Source organism: Diabrotica virgifera, chromosome 2 (assembly GCF_917563875.1).
Source record: "Diabrotica virgifera virgifera chromosome 2, PGI_DIABVI_V3a".
Lineage (NCBI taxonomy): Eukaryota > Metazoa > Arthropoda > Insecta > Coleoptera > Chrysomelidae > Diabrotica > Diabrotica virgifera.
Window position 1 is genome coordinate 208,564,294 of NC_065444.1, and position 24,834 is coordinate 208,589,127.

A 24,834-nucleotide genomic window follows, 5' to 3' on the forward strand; every position below is an offset into this window, starting at 1 on the left:
AGTAATAAAATCAAAACAAGCAATACAATAATTACAACACCTGCTTATAAAATGCATTCCTTCTCATAGCTTCTATTGGTGAGATGAATGGAAATTCTCCATAGGCGCAATAAATACACACATTCAAAATTAGTTTGTTGCTAAATAATTCAAAACGAAACAATGGGAACAAAGGATAAATAATGTAGGTAATTAAAACCACTTACCGATAACTTGTCGAATTCAAAACACTAGGGAACCAACGAACAACGATATGTGCACACTGCTCGTCTGAATGCATCTCATCTGTTTTTCTTATGCCATGGGGGAAGAAACTCGGGTTCAAGTGGGGTACCTACTAGACCGATCTCACATTCCTCAACCGCGATATCGATAAGAGGAACACAGGGGTAGCGGAAAAGGGATATGATTTCGAACTATTTAAACAACCAAATCAATTTTAATGGAATTCAAACATTTAACAATAACTAATACTACATATCACTACTTGAGCAACAAGCAATGACAAGACAAACAAATCCGATATATATTCTTAAACAAACAACTATTAAACTTAAGCTTAAATCAAAACTAAAATTAAAATGGTGGTTTTCGCAGTTCTACTAACGAATCCGAACAAAAAAAAAAGTGTATAGTAACGAAAAAAAAAATAAATCTAAAGCAACGAAAAGTTAGCATCTAATCCTTTATCGGCAAGGGACAGAGGCGGACAAGAGGCCATTTCAAAGTTCCGGTAGTTGTACGCACGGTGGCTACCCGAGCTACCCCGTCTTTGCCCTCATGCAATTCAACAAGACGCGCGAGAGGCCATTTACACGGAGCCAAATTATCCTCATTTAAAACAACAAAACTACCGATTTTAAGTACAAAGCCAGAATCTAACCATGTCGACGTTTGTTGTAAGGTATGTAAATACCCCTTACGCCATCGAGCCCAAAAATCCCTGTGGATGCGTTGTAACAACTGCCATCTGGACAAACGATTGAGGGATACCTCCTAAAAATCAGGCACATGACGTCAAAGGCTCAAGAGTCAGAAAATGCCCTGGGGTCAAAGCGTTGAGATCCTTAACATCATTGGTCAATGGGGTGAGAGGACGCGAATTTAAAACGGACTCAATCAACGTCAAGACAGTGTAAAATTCTTCATACGTCAAGATTTGAGCCCCGACTATCCGAGCAATATGCTCTTCTACAGAACGAATGCCGCGCTCATAAATACCACCGAAATGTGGAGCCGCAGGAGGCGCAAAAGAAAATTTAATATTTTCTTTATCGAGAGCACCCTCCATAACGCTACGCAATTGTCGATAATGTGCCATGAAAGTTGGTACCGTTATCACAAAATACTTGCGATACTCGACCTCTCCTAGCATTAAAACGTTGTAAAGCCGCTAAAAAGGCTTCTGCGGATAAATCACTAGCCAATTCGTTATCGAAAAGGGTCCACCATAATCTACCCCACAAATCGAAACGGGTTTAATGGGCCCCGAGACGAAATTTAGGCAAATCACCCATAGGGGCTGTAAGGCCCTAGGAGATTGCTTCCAACATCTAATGCATTTAGACAAGACTGAATTAACGGACTGCTTAGAAGACAATATCCAAAACCTTGAAGACTAACCAAAGAAAACAAATAGAAGACTAACCAAAAATTGAGTACTTTTAAATACCGCATGTAAGTACTTTTCATGATAATAACGAACTAGGAGAGTCGTAAGACGAGATTTCTTTGGTAACAAAAAAGGGTGTTTTGCCTCATACGACAAGGAAGACTGCGATAGACGACCACCTACTCTTAGGCACTGAGTATTATCATCTAAAAATATTCCTAATTTGCGAAATGGTTTTGGAAACGAGTTCGACTGAAGCTGTTCTTTAAAATACTTTTCCTGAATAAGTTAATGCCAAGAATAATTTTGACTATGGGTCTGGATATACGAAATGCGATTTGCGACGAAAGTTTTAAACCTAGAAGGTGAACTTTTAATCCAGAGCAATACTATTTGCGAGTCTACCCAAGCATACACCTTTTGAAAGATATATTCTGCCGCGACTGTGACACAAACGACATAAGTTTGACCAAATGAACAGCAGCTAACAATTCTAATCGAGGGATCGTAATCTGTTTCATAGGAGCTACTTTCGACTTGACACAAAGTAAATTAACTTGAACCGTGTTCCTACTATCAATACTACGAATATAAACGACACAAGCGTATCCCTTTTCACTGGCATTGGCAAATCCATGAAGTTCTAATATGGGACAAGAGGAAATATTCAAAAAACGAGGAATTTTAAACTGTGAAATAAGAGATACAGTACAACCTGCCATATCCGGACATCTCCATATCCGGACGGTTCTGCGCCGTCCGGATCTACCGAAAAAGGCAGTCCTGCTGTTGGACAACGCACTAAAAGAAGAACTAAAAGATGGCGAAATAATGTATTATAGAATCTATAAAACGTGTCTATCGACGAAAGTTATTAACGGCGTTGATTACTGGAATGTGTGAAGGAGAAAACGTTTCAGAGACTGTAAAAGAAGTATTGGTCTTGATATCCGGATTTTTTCATATCCGGATCGGTCTGTCGCCACATTGATCCGGATATGGCAGGTTTGACTGTAATTCACTTTTATATTGCTTCCATACACGAATAATTTCTGAGGGAGGACGATCATCCCATTCAAGACCAGTTGCTCAAAGTCGTTGGATTAAATGTTTGATGAAAAAGGTAATAGGTGTTAGATAACCACACGGGTCATAAATTCGAGCTAATTCGGATAAAAACGATCTTTTAGTACAAGGGACATCCTGCAATGTGACTACAAATTGAAAGACATCGGACTGTGCCATCCACTTCAAACCAAGGATTTTTAAATAAGGGCCATTTGATTCTGGATCAAAATTAATAGAATGAGGATTAATATGCGATTCAGGAAATTGCGACAACAATTTGGGTTCATTCGAACACCATTTCCGTAACTCAAAGCCTCCTAACTTCAACAAAGCGACTAATTCTTCAACTAAACTTTGTGCTTCTTCGAGCGTCGAAGCACCGAAAACAAAATCATCAATATACGAAGCATTACAAACGAGCGAGGCGGCTTTAGGAAAACGAGAGCCTCCGTCCAACACGAGTTGTTGAAGGGTTCCTAGAGCGAGGATACAACTCCAAAAGTGACAGTTAACAAGCGATATTCCTGAATCTCCTCAAGGCTAGAAAATCTCCATAACACACGTTGATAATCCGTATGCTCAGGAACTACTAAAATATTACGATACATCTGACGAATATCTGCACACAACGCAAAACGATTAAGTCTAAAATTTAACAAAAGCGAGACGATGTCCTGTTGTAGCTTAGGACCGACTAATAAACAATCATTCAACGATCTACCAAGCCTGGGACTTTTCTGAGACGCATTATATACCACTCGAAATTTAGTAGACACTTTCCGATTTAACAACATAATGATGTGGAATATAATACTTTCCCTTTGTCTTTTCGACCTCGGGGACCAATTACATATGACCTAAATCAATACACTCCTGCATATGGGACGAATATTCCTTTTGCAAACTCGGCTGACGAAACAAGCGACGTTCTAATGACATAAATCTGTTTAAAGCAACATCATAACTATCTCTTAAACAAGGCGGTGATTCACGAAAAGGCAAAGACACGACATATTTCCCTGAGACGTCCCGACTATGCGTTTCCTGATAATTTTTTTCGCACAGAACGTCTTCCGGTTCTGAAACTGGCTCTTCCGGTATGTTCTCCAGTTCCCAAAATTTCCTTAACGAAGAATCTAGTGAGTCTTCCACATTTGAAAGACAAACAAGCGACGATGACGAAAGGTTAGGTGTGTGCTAGTTGGTCCCAACAAAATATATCCAAAAACGGTATTTAGGGCATCAGGTTGTCCAGGTTTACCTTCAATTTTACCCTCTAACAACACCTTCGAAAATATACTATATACAACCAATTAACAAATCAACCGATTGACTACAATTAAATTTGGGATCAGCTAACTTCAAATTTTTAATATAATTCCAAGCAGAAATATCTATTTGGGCGCTGGGCAAATCCGAGCAAACCCGATCTGTAATAATAGCCTCCAAATGAAACACCGGCGACTCCTGATGACGAGGTTGGATAGAGAAACTTATTTGCCCCTGATTCAGTTTCGTTTGCATCGAATTGAGTCCGTTAATTTCGAACGAGCAAGGAGTTTTAGGCCATCCCAATCGATTGGCAGCCTTTCGACTAATGAACGAACTCATCGAACCCGAATCAAGAAGACATCTCAAGGGTTGTTTACACTCTTTACTGTCAATTGCATGAACCAAAACAGTACCGAGCAAGATTTCCTTTTTGGTTTAATTTTTCTTTCCTACAAAACTAGCGGTACAATGGGATACTTCAGACGAAGAGACGATTCGATTCCCGATGTCCCTGGACTATTATTTTCTGAGGACGACTGACTATTGGAACGGTTTTTATCGAAGTGCAACAAACTATTATGGAGATGACTACTACATTTGCTACATTTGAAGGATTTAGGACACGACTTGACTGAATGGTTAGCCTGATTAAGACACTTAAAACAGGACGAAGACTCTTTACAAAACTGATATCTCTCTTTTGGCGATTTTTTCAAGAACAACGAACACTGGTTGAGATAATGGCTTTGTTTGCATAAAGCGCAACATACTGATGACGAATTTGTCACGAACGACGAGCTACTACGATTATGTCTTGAATCATTAGCCTGGTATTTTAAGTTGACCTTTGGCTCCGTGTTATTTGAGGCCCGCGACGACTTCTTTCCCTCACCTGTACTACTGTCTAGGTTATCATACGCTATGTATTGTGTTTCGATGAACGCTACTAATTTTTTGAATGACGGAATTTCATTACTTATTTTCCAACTCGAATAACTTAATGGAATCAACATCTAATTTAGACAAAAGCAAATTGAACATAATGAAATCCCAATGCTCGGTGGGAAGGCCTAAGGCTTTCAACGCGGCTAAATTTTCCAAAAAGGTGTCTACCAATTTAGCTAGATTTTTCGAGTTAACCGCGGAGATTTTTTGAACGCCCATTATCGCGTCCCAATGGCCGGTCGCACAACGACGAACATTTGTGTACCGTTTAACGATTAAGCCGTAAGCTACTTGGTAATTCTCGTTAGTTATGGGCAAATTGCGAATTAAACTAAGCGGAGTCCCGTCTAAACAACCTTTCAAGTATTTGAATTTTTCTACGTCCTCCCCCCCCCCCGCATTGTTATGCACTATCGAATTGTAAAGGTCTAAAAAGGATGCAAAATTAATGAAATTTCCTTGAAACCTTGGAAGCTCTATCCTAGGCAGACGAATGTGAGATGGATGAGCTCCACCTGAAGCACAAGACGCTGGGCCTGGACTTTCAGATTGTGAGCCGAAGAATTCCGCGTTAAAAACTTTTATTTTGTAGAATAGATCCAAAAATAATTCTCGGACTTTTTCTTCGTCCCCCATATCCGAATCCAGTACCGACAAAATATTATTAATAATACCTGTATGCTGTTTTAAAAATTCCTCCTTGATCACATCTAGTTCGCTAAATCTGATTCTATTGCTCATAATCAGAATTGCTATTTTATTTTTTAAATGGATGGGTACGTATTTTCGGCTGCAATGCTATTCAAATGGGGATTCATTTTTTTCGAATCCTGAGAAAACTAATAAATATTTTTGAAAATTTTAAACGCAGAATGAAAGATTACGTTATTAGTCAGGGCCGAAAGTCCCTGAGAACTTCTATTCGCGGTGTGCAGGTACTCGGAAGGGATACGCGAAACGATCGTGCGCGAATAGCGGAGAAATATTGCAACTTTCTTAAATAATTCATATTGTCAATTGAAATTGTCAAATTGACGTACATTTCATACCTATTGTCATTTAAGAAGAAAAATTATATATTGCTTCACAATATTGATATGATATGCAATTATTATATAAAGGTAATTAATTAATTGTATTTTGCTTGCAGTACAGCATTTTAATAACTAATTTTATTTACTACATACAATTGTTTACGTTTTAATAACATAACCTAAATCTTATTTTTTCTTCTTATTATTTTTTTGGACTATGGCCTTGACAATTATCCAGTAACCAGGACCATATGATTGGCCAATATAATTAAAAGTGCGAATAAAAGTGCAGAGCGAAGAAACCATGTGTCGCTTTTCCGAACTTGCACGGTCCCAATAATGTTTATTTTAATAAGTTACAGAAGTAAAAAACTATGAGAAAATTTAGTGTGATTTTTAATTTAAAATATCTCATTCAAAATAAACTTTTTATTTATTCTAAGGGACTTTCGGCCCTCGGTAATAATTTAGTCTTTCATTCTGCGTTTAAATTTTTTAAAAGTATTTATTAGTTTTCCACGATTCGAAAAAAATGGACACCATGTCCTTGGTAATATTTTCCAAATCTACCTTTGTCTTAAAACACACTCAGTCGAATAGAATATTGTCAGCATATTGTCAGTCAGACAGTCACAATCAGTGACAATTTTAAATATTTGACATGGCATCGGGAATATTTTGAGTTGTTGTAAAGATGTTCAAAATTGTAAGCGTTCCATAGTAACAATATATTATTAAAAAATCACGTTAACACTTTTCCTCTTTTCTCGATTGAGTATTAGTTTTTGTTGTACATTATTACAATCACTGAATACATAGTTAGTGAAAAAATTATCACATTTATTAACTGAATTAATCATTTTAATTGGGCCGGCGTAGCCGAGTGGTAGTGTGCTAGGCTAGCGTACCGGTGGTCCGGAGTTCAAATCCTACCGCCGGCAAGAACAACTAGACATTTTTAAATGTTTATAGGCCCCAGGTCGACTCAGCCTGAATAAAATGAGTACCTTGGGTAAAACCAGGGGTAATAATAGGCGGTTGAAGCGTAGCACTGGCCCTGTTACCTTCCTTGTATACCGTAGGCCCTAGATATAGCAGACTACCCTGCTATACTCCCAAAGCCACGTGAGCGGTATAAAACGGGAGACTATTATTATTATTAATAATTTTCAATTATACAAATAACAGTTATCCAAGAACATTCAAAAGCCATCTCTTTAAGTTAATGATGATATTTTCAAGTAGAATGACATTCTAGTAATGTTTACATATCCATACCAGTGTGAATTTTACTACACGTAATTTGCCGTGTAAAGACAAAAAAAGTAGGGATAGCCGTAAAATATTGCGAATTATGTACCCATGGCCTTAATCAAAAGTTATTCGCATTCAAAAATTGCAATTATTCGATTTTTTTAAAGTTCAACCGCGTTTATTTCGAAAACTATGCATCCTAGAAAAAAACGGAAAACTACGTAAGAACATTTTTTGCTTAGAATGATCCAAAAAATACAAAAAAATGTTTTGATTTGCAAGAAATCGCTGTTATGTAATTCCTCAAGTTCTTTGTTTATAACAATCTAATCGACATCCGGATCAACTGTTACCCAAAAAATTCGCGTTCTACGGGTCAAAATATATAAAAAAAACTTGGGTAAGTCCATCTGAATAAAGGAGAGGCCGTTGTACCCCTCTGGCGACAGGACTATTATTATGTACATATGTATTTAATTATTTTTATTTATACCGGTTATAGTTTTTTTAGCTTATCTACTTAATAATTTTTCTTTAAACTTAAACTTAAGAAGCAACTTCCAAAGTTGCTTCTTAAATTTTTTCTTTGTTTCCTACATTTCTGTATTATGAAATCGAATGAGATCTGCTTAAATAAATGTAGGAACCGAAAATTAGTAGGTAATACAAATTAATGAAATCCTTTGACTTTGCCAAGCATTTATTCTATATTCTATTTATAACATAGGAAAACCATAAAGGCGAAATTAAATAATATTATTTACCATGTGTGCCGTTCAACGAGTTTATCATTTTACATGGAAAAATATCAACGGGCGCTAAAATTGATAGAATCGCGCTAGTCTTAAATATCATCTACAACTGTAGACGGTATAACTACAATACTACAAGCTATATATTATTCGACGTGCCTTAGCAAGCCACTTCCGGTTTTTATATTACTTTCGGTTAAAATGTTGTAACCGGAAATGCCATATTATAGTTGCAGAAAAATACACCTGAAATATTAATTTGTGTGTATTGAAAAGTCTAGCTGGAATATTTGTTAGTTCCGGTTTTGATGACATTTCCTGTTTAAAAGTTATATCTGGAAATTTGGCAAACATGGCGTAAAATTAGTGAAATCGTATTTCAATTGACGTCAAGTTACAGGAAGAGTTCAAATATCGACATCCGGTTACGTTGGGTGAAAACAGAAAACCTATGACTTACAAAATCTAATTGCTCTTGTTTTCACTTTCTATGGTTATGAGATTTATTTTTCTTCTTTAATTTGTTAATAGATAATAATCTTCAACACAGATTTCTCTCCTAAAATTTTGTTTATTTCAGAATATTCGCTTTTCTATGTTCTGTTTTAAATTTCTTTTTCACAATTACATATTTAATTATTTATACCGGTTATAGTTCCTTAGTTTATATTTTCTGGTAAACCACTCAAGTACCTAGCTTTTTCTTTTTATCCACCAGCTGTAACTTTTATTTAACACGAGTTTTCTTTTCGTTCTTTTGTTTGAGTTGAGAAGCTTCATATGCTGCTTCTTGAATTTTGTCCTTTTTCCTACAATTCTACACTTCTCCGAGAAATTAACACCGCACCTTAAAAATGGGTCATTTTTGATGTCTCGAATTTCCTAAACGTGTTGTCCGATTTAAAGTGATTTCTTTAATATGTTATAGCCTAATTCTTTAACAATAGCGCTGTAATAATATTGTTGCTAGATAGGTAAATTGTCGTTGTACATATACCGGCAGTGGCGTGCTGGAACTTTTTAAGCGGCCCGGTGATTTTATAGAAAAGCGGCCTCCAAACTCCAATCCTCATTTTACCTTTTACTATCAGGATATTTTACCTATTCGTTATTTATACAACAAAAATATAAATTATTCCTAAATCAAACATAAAACTTTGAACTCAATGATTTTTTTTTTATTTTCTATATTTTTTTATTTAAGAATAAGTAATCTTACAAATAATAAACGACATGTACGACAATATTGTATGCAGTAAGGCAGAAACCATAATTTCCTGAATAAATATAATATGAATTTGATGTAATTAAGATTTCAAGTAAAATAATATTTTAAGAATTTTTCAATTATATACAAATACAGTGCAAATACTTTAATTTAACAATATTTAAAATGTTAATACAACGCAATAATCTAAACTTTCTTTTTTTTATTTATTTAGCTAATGCCTCGACAACTAATGGCCATTGGCATGGTAGGTACGGTAAATGTTTGCAGTTAGGTACCTAGTGTAATGTATAGTGTGTGTGTTGAGTAAGTGTCTTGTTACTTTGCAAAGTCGACGTCATTGTCTTTCCAAAGAGACGCTAATTGTATCCGAACGTCTGCGGTCCCTCCGGTGAGTACCGATCCCACAAGGACAGAAACTATTTTCATTTATTAATTTATATTAAACGAAGAATCCCTGAACCTGGTGAGATTCGAACTCACGACCATTCGGACCTTTCGATCCAAAGGTAAGCGCTCTTACCACTGAGCCACACAGGGGGTCTAAACATTCTTTTGCAATTATTGTATAAAAATAATTACTTAACTCTCGATCAATAATTTTCGCATTAAAGTAGATTTTTGAGCAAATTCGTCGATTATTTCATCATTTTTAAGCTCATAAAATGCTTCTTTTTTTATAGCCAGTAGCATAAATGTTTCCAAGTGATCTTGTGTTAAAGTACTTCTAAACCGATTTTTTATGTACATATTTCAACGTTGAAAAGCTTCTTTCACAAGATACGTGTGTAACTGAATCATCATTCTCTTTGCCTTATCCCTATGCGGGGTCGGCTTCCCTAATTGCATTTCTCCACACAATTCTATCTTGGGTCATATCAATGTTAATCCCCTTTACCAACATGTCCTGCCTTATCGTCTCCCCCCAGGACTTCTTTGGTCTTCCTCTCCTACTCCTTCCAGGAATCTGCACTTCACCTATTCTTCGTATTGGGTGATTAACGTCTCGACGTTGAACATGACCAAACCATCTTAACCTATGCTCTCTCATTTTGGCATCAATTGGTGCCACACCTAGACTTCCCCTAATATACTCATTTCTAATTGTATCCTTCTTTGTCACTCCACTCATCCATCTAAGCATTCTCATTTCCGCACATGCATTCGTTGTTCCTCTTTCTTTTTCACTGCCCAACATTCAGTTCCCTACATCATAGCCGGTCTTATGGCTGTTTTATAGAATTTTCCCTTCAGCTTCATTGGAATTTTTCTGTCACACAACACACCACTCACCACGTGTGTCACTGAAAGCGTTAATAAAAAAAGCTTATATACTATTTACATTTGGATAAGCACACTGTTGTACTTAGGCAAAACAGCGTAATAGCAAGCTATAAAATCTCTACACTTTTTAGTACCACACGGCGGTGAAGTTTACGCGATATCAACAACATTGTCATTAGCTACTTTAAGGTCATTATCACTATTAGAGATTGATAATATCATCCTTCATATTTTCTGTAGACTGAACGTAGATATTCATCATTGATTCGATCTTCTATAATTTCAGTATTTTGCAAAATCATATTTTTTAATACAATTTATTTATCAACAAAATCCATGAGTTCTTCTCTCAGATATGGTAGGATTAAAATTTCTTAATTTTACAGTAAATGATTTAAAAAAGGCCGTAAAGGTATACCATTTTTTATTGTATCAAAATTTCTAGTATCTAGAGTACTTATATCATCATAAAACGATTTGCCTTGATGAAATCGTTTTTCGATACTTCCAATAATTCAGTCAAAAATGTGCAAGACGTGTTTCCATTTTTTATTCTACACAGTTTGAAGGAAATTCAAAAACCATAAATATATTTGTATGTATGAAAATAAATATTATCTGTAGCAATCTATTTATGTATATTATAGAGCCTCATTCATTTATTTAAACTGTATTTTACAATTAAAAAATTTTTTTGAAATGTTCTATTAATATTATTAGCAAGAATAACATTCGATTAGAAATTAAAAAATATTTTTTGTTACATCTAAAAATTTTTGTGAAAAAAACCTTTTGGCCGGCCTCAAGAGGCCGCGGCCTCTCGGTGATTGCACCGATTGATTTATATGGCCAGCACGCCACTGTATACCGGGTGTACCAATCAAACTGTGATTTTTTCTCAAAGTTCGCGTGACTCTATGGAATATTCTTGCATTTATAAAATACTGAAATTAAAACCCAACTATAGCCTCACGTTTTGTTAACATTCCGTTTTTTTTTTGACTCATAGTTATGTTGGATAATAAAAAAGTTAGGTACCTTAACAACTAGCCTTGTTTTTCGTCAATACAGGGTGTTTTTAAATAAGTAGTATTCAGTGATTTTTTAAAACTTTTTTCGTATTTTTATTCTTGTTTTTATACTTCTAATAATCATATTTATTGCCAGTGCTGTCTACTATACCTACTAAATTTTATCTATTATGTTCCAAGTAACTGTTATGTTGTATTTTAAAATTATAATTTTATATGTCTTATAGGGTGCTCGCCACTGGGCGGCTTCCCTCTATGTTATTTTATAATAATTATGCATATTGCTTATTGTTTGTGATGAGACAAATTGCAATAAACATTGGAAGTTATTAAAAAACATCATGTACTTAATGCATAAAAACTTATTCTTTACTCGTATACAATACATAATATAATAAATAAGAAATTTGAAAAGACGCCCCTGATTTAAACCCATTAACCGGTTATAGTTTTTTTAGTTTATATTTTCCAGTAAACCATTCAAGATGAACCTTATCTAGCTTTTTCTTTTCATCCACCAGCTATAATTTTTCCTTAACAAGGGTTTTCTTTTCATTCTTTTGTTTGAGACGCTCCAAATGTTGCTTCTTGAATTTTGGCCTGTTTCCTAATACATTTCCATTTAATCAAATCGAACAGTATCTGATAAATGTAACGGAGATTAGTAATAAAAATTCATTAAAGCCTTTGACTTTGCCAAGCATTTATTCTATTTATAGCATCGGAAAACCATAAAGGCGAAACTAAATATTATTTACCATGTGCGCCGTTCAATGAGTTTATCATTTTACATGGAAAAATATCAGCGGGCGCTAAAATCGATAGAATCGCGCTACTCTTAATACCGTCTACAACACAACGAGGCACGCACACGACCAACGTTAAAGAATCAATTTTTTACCTAAGATTTTCTACCACGGCTAATTGTTCCACAACAATTAAGTATCAAATTGAAGCACAATAAAATTAACATTTTCTCATTCCACAGTGTATCATCGTCTCTTGTGTCAGCAGTCGGTCGTTTGGCATTGACCGTGTGTGAAATAAGCGCTAGATAAACATAAGTGTATCCGCACGCAGACAACATATTATTTTTGTTTTCATTTTGTGTTTAATTGTGTGATTGGACAAAATGGCAGATGTGTGTGTAAATGGCATCAAAAAACCGGAATCTGTTGCCGCTTTTTATGAAGAGTTTCCAGATGGCGAAGGGGATGGATATGAAAATGATATATTAGAGCCGAGAGAAGGTCAGTAATTATATAGGTTAGGTTTTGTTTTCATGGGAATATTGATTTGTTACAGATGCTGTTTTTTTATTGCATCAAAGAGATTTCATTTATATTTAATTGGGTTTGATATTGATGATTCGATATTTTATTTAACAATCAAACATTGTCTTTAAAGTGTTATTTACGGGTAGATTTTGGTACATTTTATATGGTGACCCAATAAACAATAAAAATACATAGTCCAACTGTGGGTGAAAAAACGTGTTAAGGAAATTTTGAAACCTATATTATAGTCTAGGCGCCAAATAGAGGCCACCGTGTCCTTTTCAATTCTGATGGACAGACTCAACGGTTTCTTATGGATTTTTGGCTGCTGATTACGAATTTCGAGGGTGGATTTCGATCCGATCCGAGTGGTAAAAAATTGTTATAAACAATTTAATTGATAAAAAAATGTTTCAAATAAAATTTGTTCCTTACTAAAAAACGAAGAAAAAACGTTTACTAAACTTAAATCCAACAGTTATAACTCAAGATATTGTAAAATTAGTGCACAATGCAAATTGAAAATTGCAAAGTAAGTATTTTTCGAAGCTTTATTGATCGTAACTCGACTTTTACGCATGCAAATGAGCCTTAGAATGCATCATTTTAAACAGGGCCGGCGATAACGGGCCTGCAAGGGATGCACTGCAGGCGGGCGCCCCTCTTTGGGGGGCGCCAAAATGAGCTTTTTTTCTGCCGATGCTATACAAAATACTAATTTAAAAGATACCGAAGGGCGCCTATGCCTCTTTTGCAGGCGGGCGCCTTATACCCTAGCGCCGGTACTGATTTTAAAGGTCTATTAATGGGTTTCCAAAAAAAGTTTATTAAATTACTTTATCTTCATTTGTTTTAAAGTAATACCCGTTTGAAATTTTAAAAAATTGTACATTAATTTGTTTATAAGGGTTTCAAGCAAATTTTTAGCTATAAATAAACATTTACACTTTAATTAACAATAATGATAGAAGAAGAACTCAAAAGAAAAATTTCGAGCTTACGAAAATGTTTGTAACTTTATTTTTGGCCAAGATAGGTATCGATACTTTAATAGCGCAAGCTCTGAGGCACAAGATCGACTCACAGCCTAAAGTTGTTCTAAAGCTATTTAGTTGTGGCATTAATTATTCTAAATAGAAAATAAGTCACAATTTAACTAAAAAATTATTTTATTAACGTTTTAACGTCCAAATCGGACGTCGTTGTCAAAATAAAAAATATTAATAAATGAAACAAAAATGTTGATGCTTATTAAAAAATTCTTCTAATAATTTAATTTAATCTGACTGAATTCAGACATATACATTTTAAAGTAGTTTAAAATGATATTGCCAACATTTATAAGTGGCGTTCCTGGGACGACATTACTGAAAGATAGTTCATTCGATTACTTACATGAAACCAACCCTAACTCAAATTTTTCATTAAAGATTTAATGAACTATCTTTTAGTAAAGTCGTCCCAGGAACGCAACTCATAAATATTGGCAATATTTTTTTTTGAAGTCTTTTGAGTCAGATTAAATTAAATTATTAGCAATAATTTGCTAATATTAACAAATAATGTTTTTCTAAGCAACAACATTTTTGTTTAGTTTATTAATATTTTGTATTTTGACAACGACGTCTGATTTGGACGTGGAAACGTTAATAAAATAATTGTTTAGTTAAATTGTGGCTTATTTCCCAGTTAGATTAATTAATGCCACAAGGAAATAGCTTCAGAACAACTTTACCCTGTGAGCCGATCTTGCGCCTCAGAGCTTGCGCTATTAAAATATCGATATCTTGGCCAAAAATAAAGTGAAGAACATTTTCGTAAGCTCAAAATGTTCCTTTTGATTTCTTCCATCATTATTGTTAATTAAAGTATGTATAAATGTTTATAGCTCAAATTTGCTTGAAAACCTTATAAACAAATTAATGTACAATTTTTTTAAGAAAATTATACCTTCAAACGGGTATAACTTTAAAACAAATGAAGATAAAGTAATTTAACAAACTTTGTTTGGAAGCCTATTAATTAAGCTTTAAAATGAGACCTTCTAAGGCTCATTTTTATGCGTAGAATCCAAGTTACGATTGATAGAGCTTCGAAAAATACTTATTTTGCAATTTTCAATTTGCATTGTGCACTAATTTTACAATATCTTGAGTAATAATTGTTGGATTTAAGATTAATAAACGTTTTTTTCTTCGTTTTTTAGTAAGGAACATATTTTATTTGAAACATTTTTTTTTTACTCTTTTAGTTTATGAGCCAGAGCCTTATAAACAATTTATAAACAATTAAATTGTTTATAACAATTTTTTGACCACTCGTAAATTCGTAATCAGCAGTCAAAAATCCATAAGAAACCGTTGAGTTTGTCCATCAGAATTGAAAAGGACACGGTGGCCCCTCTGGCGCCTAGACTATCAGGTGATGTAAACGATGTCAGAAATAACTTATAGGTACTTACTAAAATGTAACACCTAAATTTTAGGTCCGTATATAATATATAATATTTATAACATTATTTTTAAGTTTTAAAATTTGCAATTTTTTAAAATTTTTAATTCTACAGCTCAGGATATTCATTTCAGAGAAAAACTTTCAAATATAAAGTTGTAGGGAGTTAAAAAAACGTAGGTATAATTTGAGCTATGGCAAATTTAATTTAAAAAGATTGAAACAAAATGGCAGTTTTTTGCAATTGCATTGCATTTAGATATTAATTTAGTGTAAAAATAACCTTTTTTTTTATTCTTTAAAGCTTTAAAATGAAGACCCTTCAATTCCAAACATAAAAAATTGGAAAGCTGCATCGGTTAATTTGTTGCATAATATTATAAATTGTTTATCCCGAGAGGTTAAAAGTCGAAGGCTATAACTTTTTGAAAAAAAATCGTAGAGTTAATCCTAGATCCTAGATTATGTAAATAAATGCGTAAAACTTTTTTCAATCCCTTATATTGGGTTTGAAGATAAGGGGGCGAATTTCGTTATAAACATTTCTTTATAAACCGTCGCTATGAGTTAAATATATAGGGTGAGGCAGATAACTGGCCTATTAGAAATATCTCAAGAACTAAAGGCAACAGAATCATGAAAATTGGAATAAAGTGGTTTTGAAGAATGATCTATTAAATGAAAATATTTTCATCTCTTTGCAACTTCCGGTTATACCGGAAGTTGCCTATAACTTCGTTTTTTTTTAAATGGGACACCCTGTATATTTTTACATTTTTGGATTCTCCTCAATATCTTCTTATTATACATGGGTAATACAATGGTAATATTATACAGGGTATTTTAAGAGGTATTTACGTTTTTTTATTAATTTCGTAGCAACATTCACACCCTGTAGAATTGTAATAGTTCGACATTAAAAACTCTGCTTACGTTCAAGTGATTTTAAATATAATCTATTATTGTTAAGAATCATTAGCATAGCTAATTTTGAAATTTTAGTATACAGGGTTGGTCGAAACTCGGAATGAATATTTTCTGAGTTTTCTTAAATGGAACCTTTTAGTATTTTAGTATTGTAGATACTATTATTGTAGATACTAATATTGTAGATAGAATTTTAGTATTGTAGTGAAATCATATTTCATAGTACTTTTTTATTTTATAAGTATTCCACCTAACTGCTTTAATTTGTGAGTTATTGGTGATTCAAGCTAAACATTAATTGCAACAAAAAATACGTAACATTTTATTAAGTTGACCGTGAAAATATTTAATTACAAATAATTTTACCCGTGTTGAGCTGCCCCCCCCCACTTGCAAAAATTAAAAAACAAATAGCCCTGATTTATGAGCTATTTATGAGCTCTCATATTCCGCAAACTAAAAATTTTGAGCTCGTTCCACTGAGCAGGAATTTAATACCCTAGTGGGGGGGGGGGGCTGAGTCAGCCCCCCCACTACTTAAAAATAGGAATATTGAATCGGCTTTTGCGGCAGAATTACGAGCTATTTATGAGCTCTTGAAATTATATAGTTTCGATTTTTGAGCTCATCCCCTTCACCCCCAAACAACCCTTTAATTGATTTAACTTAAGAGAAAGATGCTGAGAAAACTTAAAATATATCGTATTGCGAATATAATTCCTATAGCTTATATACTCTAAGAATAAACTATTAAATCAAGAGCATTTCGATTATTGAGCTACAACCCCTTCGCCAGAAAACCACCCTATCTTCCCGGCTTAAGAGAAAGTTGTATTTAAAATGCGTTAAACTAATTATTTGGCGACTACATATCATTTAATAATTTATAAGCTTCCAAATTACGCGCATTTAGATCAGTAAATTGCAATTTATTTTGTATAGTGCAGTCACTGAAGGTAAAAATCAACGATTACCTTCAATTTCGGTGAACCTTCATCGATTTTCACGAAAATTGGTCAGTGGTTAGAGGATACGTCAAGAAACAAAGGTGACATGGTACCACCTTGCGCCTTTACCCTGAGGGTGGATACCGCCCCTTCTCGGGGGTGAAAATTATTTTATAAAAAATAAATGCACAAATCAATAAAAGAACAAATTAAGAGCAAAATTTATTATATAAAGTTAATAAAATAAGTCAATACTTTTTAAGTTATTAAAGATCAAAGATTTTAATTATTTGTGAAAAAAATGCATGTTTTGAAAAGGTTTTTTGTAAATCACTGAAAAACTTTAAGTTTTTACAAAAAAGTTAATAGTAGTTTAATTCGTATAGCTTATATTCTAAGAATAAACTCTTAAATCACGCGTCTTTCGATTATAGAGCTACAACCCCTTCGCAAGAAAACGACCCCATATTCCCGGCTTAAGAGAGAGTTGTTCTTAAAATAATTTAAATTAATTATGTGGCGACTACATATCGTTTAATAATTTATGAGCTTGCAAAATATACGCATCTCAATTATTGAATTGCCATTTTCTTTCTATAGTGCAGTCACTGAAGGTAAAAATCAACAAGTACCTTCGATTTCGGTAAATCTCCATTCATTTTCACGAAAATTGGTGAGCGGATTTTGATACTATCAACTTTTTCTGCATCTTATTTTTCATAGGTATTTCTAAGTACTTTGACAAGTATTTAGTACCTAAGTGTTATAAAATGCATCTCTTTCCCGTTATTTAAGCTTGAACCCTTAGATTTTAACAGTCGCGGAAAAAAATATACATTTAATTACCAATAACTTACTTTAAATTAACATTAAAGGGTTTTTCAAGTAAGCAATTTATTATATTTTTTATTAGCTTCAATTTTAGTGATGAAAACTTTTTTGTAAAAACTTACAGTTTTTGAGTCATTTATGAAAAATCGCTCTAAAGCATGCATTTTCTTTCCAAAAATTTAAATATTTGATCTTTAATAACTCAAAAAGTATTGATTTATTTTAATCACATTATATAACAAATTTTGCTTACAATTTGTCCCTCTCTCGATTTGTGGGGTTATTTTTAATAAAGTAATTTTTACTCCCGAGAAGGGGTGACATATACCCCAGGCTAAAACCCCAAGTTGTTATTGTCAATTCGTGAAAATAAATGGAGATTTACCGAAATCGAAGGTACTAGTTGATTTTTACCTTCAGTGACTGCACTATAGAAAGAAAATGGCAATTCAATAATTGAGATGCGTATATTTTGCAAGCTCATAAATTATTAAACGATATGTAGTCGCCAAATAATTAATTTAAATTATTTTAAGAACAACTCTCTCTTAAGCCGGGAATATGGTGTCGTTTTCTTGCGAAGGGGTTGTAGCTCTATAATCGAAAGACGCGTGATTTAAGAGTTTATTCTTAGAATATAAGCTATACGAATTAAACTACTATTAACTTTTTTGTAAAAACTTAAAGTTTTTCAGTGATTTACAAAAAACCTTTTCAAAACATGCATTCTTTTCACAAATAATTAAAATCTTTGATCTTTAATAACTTAAAAAGTATTGACTTATTTTATTAACTTTATATAATAAATTTTGCTTTTAATTTGTTCTTTTATTGATTTGTGCATTTATTTTTTATAAAATAATTTTCACCCCCGAGAAGGGGCGGTATCCACCCTCAGGGTAAAGGCGCAAGGTGGTACCATGTCACCTTTGTTTCTTGACGTATCCTCTAACTACTGACCAATTGTCGTGAAAATCGATGAAGGTTCACCGAAATTGAAGGTAATCGTTGATTTTTACCTTCAGTGACTGCACTATACAAAATAAATTGCAATCTACTGATCTAAATGCGCGTAATTTGGAAGCTTATAAATTATTAAATGATATGTAGTCGCCAAATAATTAGTTTAATGCATTTTAAGTACAACTTTCTCTTAAGCCGGGAAGATAGGGTGGTTTTCTTGCGAAGGGGTTGTAGCTCAATAATCGAAATGCTCTTGATTTAATAGTTTATTCTTAGAGTATATAAGCTATATGAATTATATCCGCAATACGATATATTTTAAGTTTTCTCAGCATCTTTCTCTTAAGTTAAATCAATTAAAGGGTTGTTTGGGGGTGAAGGGGATGAGCTCAAAAATCGAAACTATATAATTTCAAGAGCTCATAAATAGCTCGTAATTCTGCCGCAAAAACCGATTCAATATTCCTATTTTTAAGTAGTGGGGGGGGGGGCTGACTCAGCCCCCCCCACTAGGGTATTAAATTCCTGCTCAGTGGAACGAGCTCAAAATTTTTAGTTTGCGGAATATGAGAGCTCATAAATAGCTCATAAATCAGGGCTATTTGTTTTTTAATTTTTGCAAGTGGGGGGGGGCAGCTCAACACGGGTAATAATTTTTCATAAATAAATACATATTCATGCAGACTGATCCTTAAAATTACCAATAATGCTTTAGCTATCAAAATGCCTACATAGTTAAGATTGTTGGTGCGATTAACAATTAAGTACAAATTAAAGCAGTTAGGTATAGAGAATGCTTAAGAAATAAAAAAGAACCATAAAATATCATTTCATTACAATACTAAAATACAGGGTGTTCCATTTAAGAAAACTCAGAAAATTCTCATTCCGAGTTTCAACCAACCCTGTATACTAAAATTAAAAATTTATCAATACTAATAATTCTTGACAATAGTAGACTATATTAAAAATTATTTGAACGTAAGTAAAGTTTTAGATGTCAAACTACTACAATTCTACAGGGTGTGAATATTGCTACGAAATTAATACAAAAAACGTAATTATCTTTTAAAATACCCTGTATAACATTACAAAACCTCATATTTTAAGAAAGAAGACATCGAAGAGAATCCAAAAATGTAAAAATATACAGGGTGTCCCATTAAAGAAAACGAAGTTATAAGCAACTTCCGGTATAACCGGAAGTAGCAAATACATGAAAATATTTTCATTAAATAGATGACTCTTCAAAACCCCTTAATTTAAATTTTCATGATTCTGTTGCCTTTAGTTCTCGAGATATTTCTAATAGGCCCTTTATTTGCCTCACCCTATATATATTGTACCTACTATGAGTTTCTGATTTGCAGATTATTTTTGCTGAAAACAAAGCAAAGATTAAAAAAATAGTAAAAGTGTTCTACGGCCAAATGAAGCGGAGATAATTTTTTCTCTCTTTTTTAAATCAATTAAATCATAGCGACTTTAATTATAACAATTAATAAATTATATCGGCGCCATTGACTAATAAAACACCTATATTTTCTTAAAAAATTTTAATTTTTTTAAATATTTGTTTTGTCTTCAGAAATAATAATCTGCAGCAGTTTATTATGGTACCTACTAGTACACTTTAGAAGACAAAAAATAAGCATTTTTTCAAGATTTTTTTTCTCAGAAACTTTATTAAAAATTAACATAAAACTTTTTACATATTAATATCTTACTCTTAGAGAATACAAAAAATATATTTTTTTTCATTTATGCGCGTACACTAATATTGTAGAGGGCGCCAAAGTCGAGGCCTCGAAAAAAAATACTTCAGTTAATCTCAGAATTGGGATTTCTGAAACAAAAAAATCGTACGGCACTTGAAAAACGAAGGTTTCTTACGTGACAATTTACCACCGTTAGTGAACAATTCCACAAAAAAGGAGATTTTACGGAAAATTGGAAATTTTTCATGGTTAAAAAATATGTATTTTTTATTTTTGGGTCAAATTGTGGTACATTGTCACGTAAGAAACCTTCCTTTCTAAAATGCAGTAAAAATTTTTTGTTTCAGATATCCTCAATCCTGAGATTAACTGTCACCCATCAATTTTCGAGGCCTCGACTTTTGCGCCCTCTACAATATTAGTGTACGTCCATAAATGAAAAAAGATAGGTATATTTTTTGTACTCTCTAAGAATTAGATATTAATATGTAAAAAGTTTTATGTTCATTTTTAATAAAGGTACCGAGAAATTTTTTTTAAAAAAAATGATTATTTCTGGTCTTCTAAAGTGTACTAGTACCTTATATTGAAATTTGGCCCCTTATTTTCAAACCCGATATAGGGGTTGAAAAATGCTTTACGAATTTATTTACATCAGAATATGAAAACATAAGTAGGTATATATTTAGAGAGATAATGGATCTAGGATTAACTCTACGATCTTTTCTCAAAAAGTTATAGCCTTCGACATTTGACCTCTCGGGATAAACAATTTGTAATATCTAATGGGGCATTTAGACGGGCTAGTATTTAAAGCAATATGTTGCCGGCAATATATATTCGGTATGTTGCTGGCAACGTTGCAGCATCTAATGAAAATATCGCCGTAGGGCCGAGCCATGTGGCTAAAATATTGCTGGTATTTGAACACTATTGCAGTTAGTGGCTGATGCGTTGCCGATAAGTTCCGACTGCTGTGGAAAATCTTGCATGTTGCTCGGTTATTCTGTAGAAATTTAATTTGGTTTTGTCAAAACATACAAAGAAAAAATGAATACGTGGTCAAATGAAAACACAATAAGTTTTATTAATGCAGTACATTTACGTCCAGAGTTTTGGGATGTAGAAAATACATCATACAAAGACAGAAATGCAAAGAAAGATAGTTGGACGGCCATTGCACAAGAATTCAATATAACACCGGACGAAGCTTATAAAAAATTCAGAAGTTTAAGGACATATGCGAAAAATGAACACAAAAAGGTAATTCAAAAGAAAAGAGGAAGTCAATGTGGCAAAGTTGTACATTGGTTTGCATATAAAGCAATTCAATTTATTTTATCTCGGAATATACCAGAAACGGGTATTGATAGTGTAAACATTCGTCTCGTCAATACTTCAAGGGTATTTTTCGTCTAAAACGGATATATAATGCAACAAGCATGGCTGGTAATATTGCAGTAAATATTTTGTATTATTGTTGACAGGCCATACGTAAATATTTCTGTTTTTACAAGTATCGCTGAGCAATATTTCCACTAAATATTGCCAAAAATATGCAATTTTAGTGTCCCGTCTAAATGACCCTTTAAGCAACAAATTAACTGACCGGCTTTACAAATTTTCTTTATATTTGGAATTGAAAGGTCTTCATTTTAAAGCCTTAAATAATGACAACGTTGTTTTAACAATAAATAATGTATGTAATTGCAAACAACGGCCATTTTGGACCTGTGGCGGATTATTTTGCACTAACAAATTAACGAAATTAAACTGGCCGTAGCTCAAATTATAGGTTTTTTAATTCCCTACAACTTTTTATTTAGATATACAGTGATGAGCGCACTAATAACCGGCAAAATAACGCAAAAGATGGAAACATAATACATTGTGAAACAAAAAGGGATGAAACTACAGTGGAGGTGTTAAATTTAGCGATAGTAACTTGTAGATTGACATTATATTGATTGTTTCCCACCTTTAGACGTATCGAACGAATTTGAGAAATGCCACTGCCACAGTGACAGTTTTAGTTGACATACTCCTCTGATACGTCTAAAGGTAGGAAACAATCAAATGTCAATTTATATGTTACTATCGGTAAATTTAACAACTCTACTAGTTTTATTTCTTTTTATCTCACAGTTTAATATGTTTTCCATCTTTTGCGCTATTTTGCCGGTTATTAGCACGCTCATCACTGTGTATTATACTTAAGGCTTTTCTTTAAAATTAATATCCTAAGCCTCAGAATAAAAAATCTCTAAACATTTCCAATTACAACTTGAAAATGTTATCAGTAAATAGGCACCCAAAATTAGGTGTAACATTTTAGTATAAAAAAAAACCAATACAGAAGTAAGAACTTCGAGATGTATTCTGGTATAAAATCGTTTATTTAAAACTATAAAATGTCATGGATTGCAAAACGTTTTCGTTCTATACAGAACATCTTCAGTGCATCCTGCCGAGTAGTTTGAAACTAGCACACTGTAAATAGTGTTAACCTCATTGTATATGGTTTACATAATATAATATATTAAAATTTTATGACTACAAGTCGATGTTGATAGATAAAGTGGAACACATGCTAAAAGGGTGCCATGGTTCCCTGCTCGAAGATGCTAGGTACTTGCCAATTCAATGGGCACAGACCAACTCATTGATTGTTTGATTGAATTGAATTGATTTTTTATTTTAGTATAAGTGCATATCTAAAAGAAAAAGTTATAGAACAACGTTTGCGGAAAAATGGCCCAAGAAACGTTAGTTTTTTTCCTGTGAAGCAATGCCTATACCTACTCGTATATTCTCTTAGAAAAAAGTAATACTTAAAGCAGAAATAAATCGCGTTTTGTCGTGTTCTTTTTGTTTCGTTTTTTGAATATATTTTTGTCAAAAAAAAAATATTTTTGACTTTAGAAGGTGACACTTTGATCGCAAATTTAATTTTAAACAACTTTTTTGTATACGTATAACAATGCATAATTAACCTTAAGGCTGAAAACAGCGTGGTCCGTCTGTTTTCAGCCTTATGCATCATAGCGCAGAGGGACTAATAATTCACCCCTTTCTCAAAAACGCACCCTTTTAATGAGAGCAAATCCCGGTTTTTCATATTTGGGGTCCATTGACGATATGAAACAATTAAACACCTTTACGTTGTAGTTCCGTTCTAAAGTAGGTACATAATAAAAATAGTCTATCTTAGAATATAACTTAACTATCTATATACCTACATTCACTTATTCACTTACGGAAATCTGATTCATATGATTTCCTAAAAACATTGTCCTTGTTATTTTTAACTTTCCTTTGAAATCGTTGCCGCCAATTTACTCGTAGCACGCTTGAATCATACATTGATTAGCGCACTAATAACCGGCAAAATAACGCAAAAGATGGAAACATAATACATTGTGAACCAAAATGGGATGAAACTAGTAGAGGTGGAAATTATCGATATAAACGTGTAAATTAACATTACATTACATAGTTTCCTACCTTTAGACGTCTGTGACAGGAATATTTTATAAAATTCTCCTGTCACAGTGACAGTTTTCATACTCCTCCGATACGTGTAAAGGTAAGAAACTATTGGATATTGGATACACAGCTATTAAATTTTGACAAGAGCCATGAGTCATGCCGATTTAGTGAAAAGGTTTACGTGAAATTTTCTAAGTATAGCTCATGTTAAAATCCTTTACTTATACTTACCGGTAAAGAAGATACTTAATATCATAATAGTCTGGGCTGATTATCGGAGAATAGGCCATTTTTGGGAAAAGTTATTTATCAGCAATTTTATTGCTGGAATCGAAGCTTATGATTATATATATTAATAATATAGGTATGCAAAGTCCGCAGATAATGTGCTACTTTTTTTATTAACAAAATGGCGCCCCCAAATCGTGTTTTTTAAATTTTTGCTCCATAACTCCGAACATTTTAACTTTACACCAAAAACACCCTAATAAAAATTCACCGAAATTAAATTCTGCATAAAGACATGTTTTTCCCGATCTGTTCCGATGAAAATTTTCCCCGTAAAATGCGGGTTTTCCCAACAAAATCTTTAAATTTCAAATAAAGTTTTAGATAAGTAATTATCTACTTATCAATAATTAAATAACTCGGTGACATAAAAGCTTTCTTGGTTTAGATTATAGTTCCAGAAGCCGGTGAAAATTAAACGAATATTTTAGCAACAATTAAATTGTTAATTAATAAATTACGG

General features: G+C 33.1%; 1 protein-coding gene across 2 annotated transcripts in view; it reads left to right on the forward strand.

Moving 5' to 3' along the window:
- The first annotated feature begins 12,299 nt into the window (after positions 1 to 12,299).
- The window catches only part of LOC114337170 (AMP deaminase 2), a 270,969-nt gene continuing 258,434 nt past the window's right edge, over positions 12,300 to 24,834 (forward strand). The window contains exon 1 of one of the 2 annotated variants that reach the window (XM_028287562.2): positions 12,300 to 12,730. In XM_028287562.2, coding sequence (XP_028143363.1) covers positions 12,613 to 12,730 — 118 coding nt within the window. In that variant the 5' untranslated portion in view covers positions 12,300 to 12,612. The remainder of the gene's footprint in view (positions 12,731 to 24,834) is intronic. The other variant, XM_050643057.1, reaches the window with a different exon arrangement.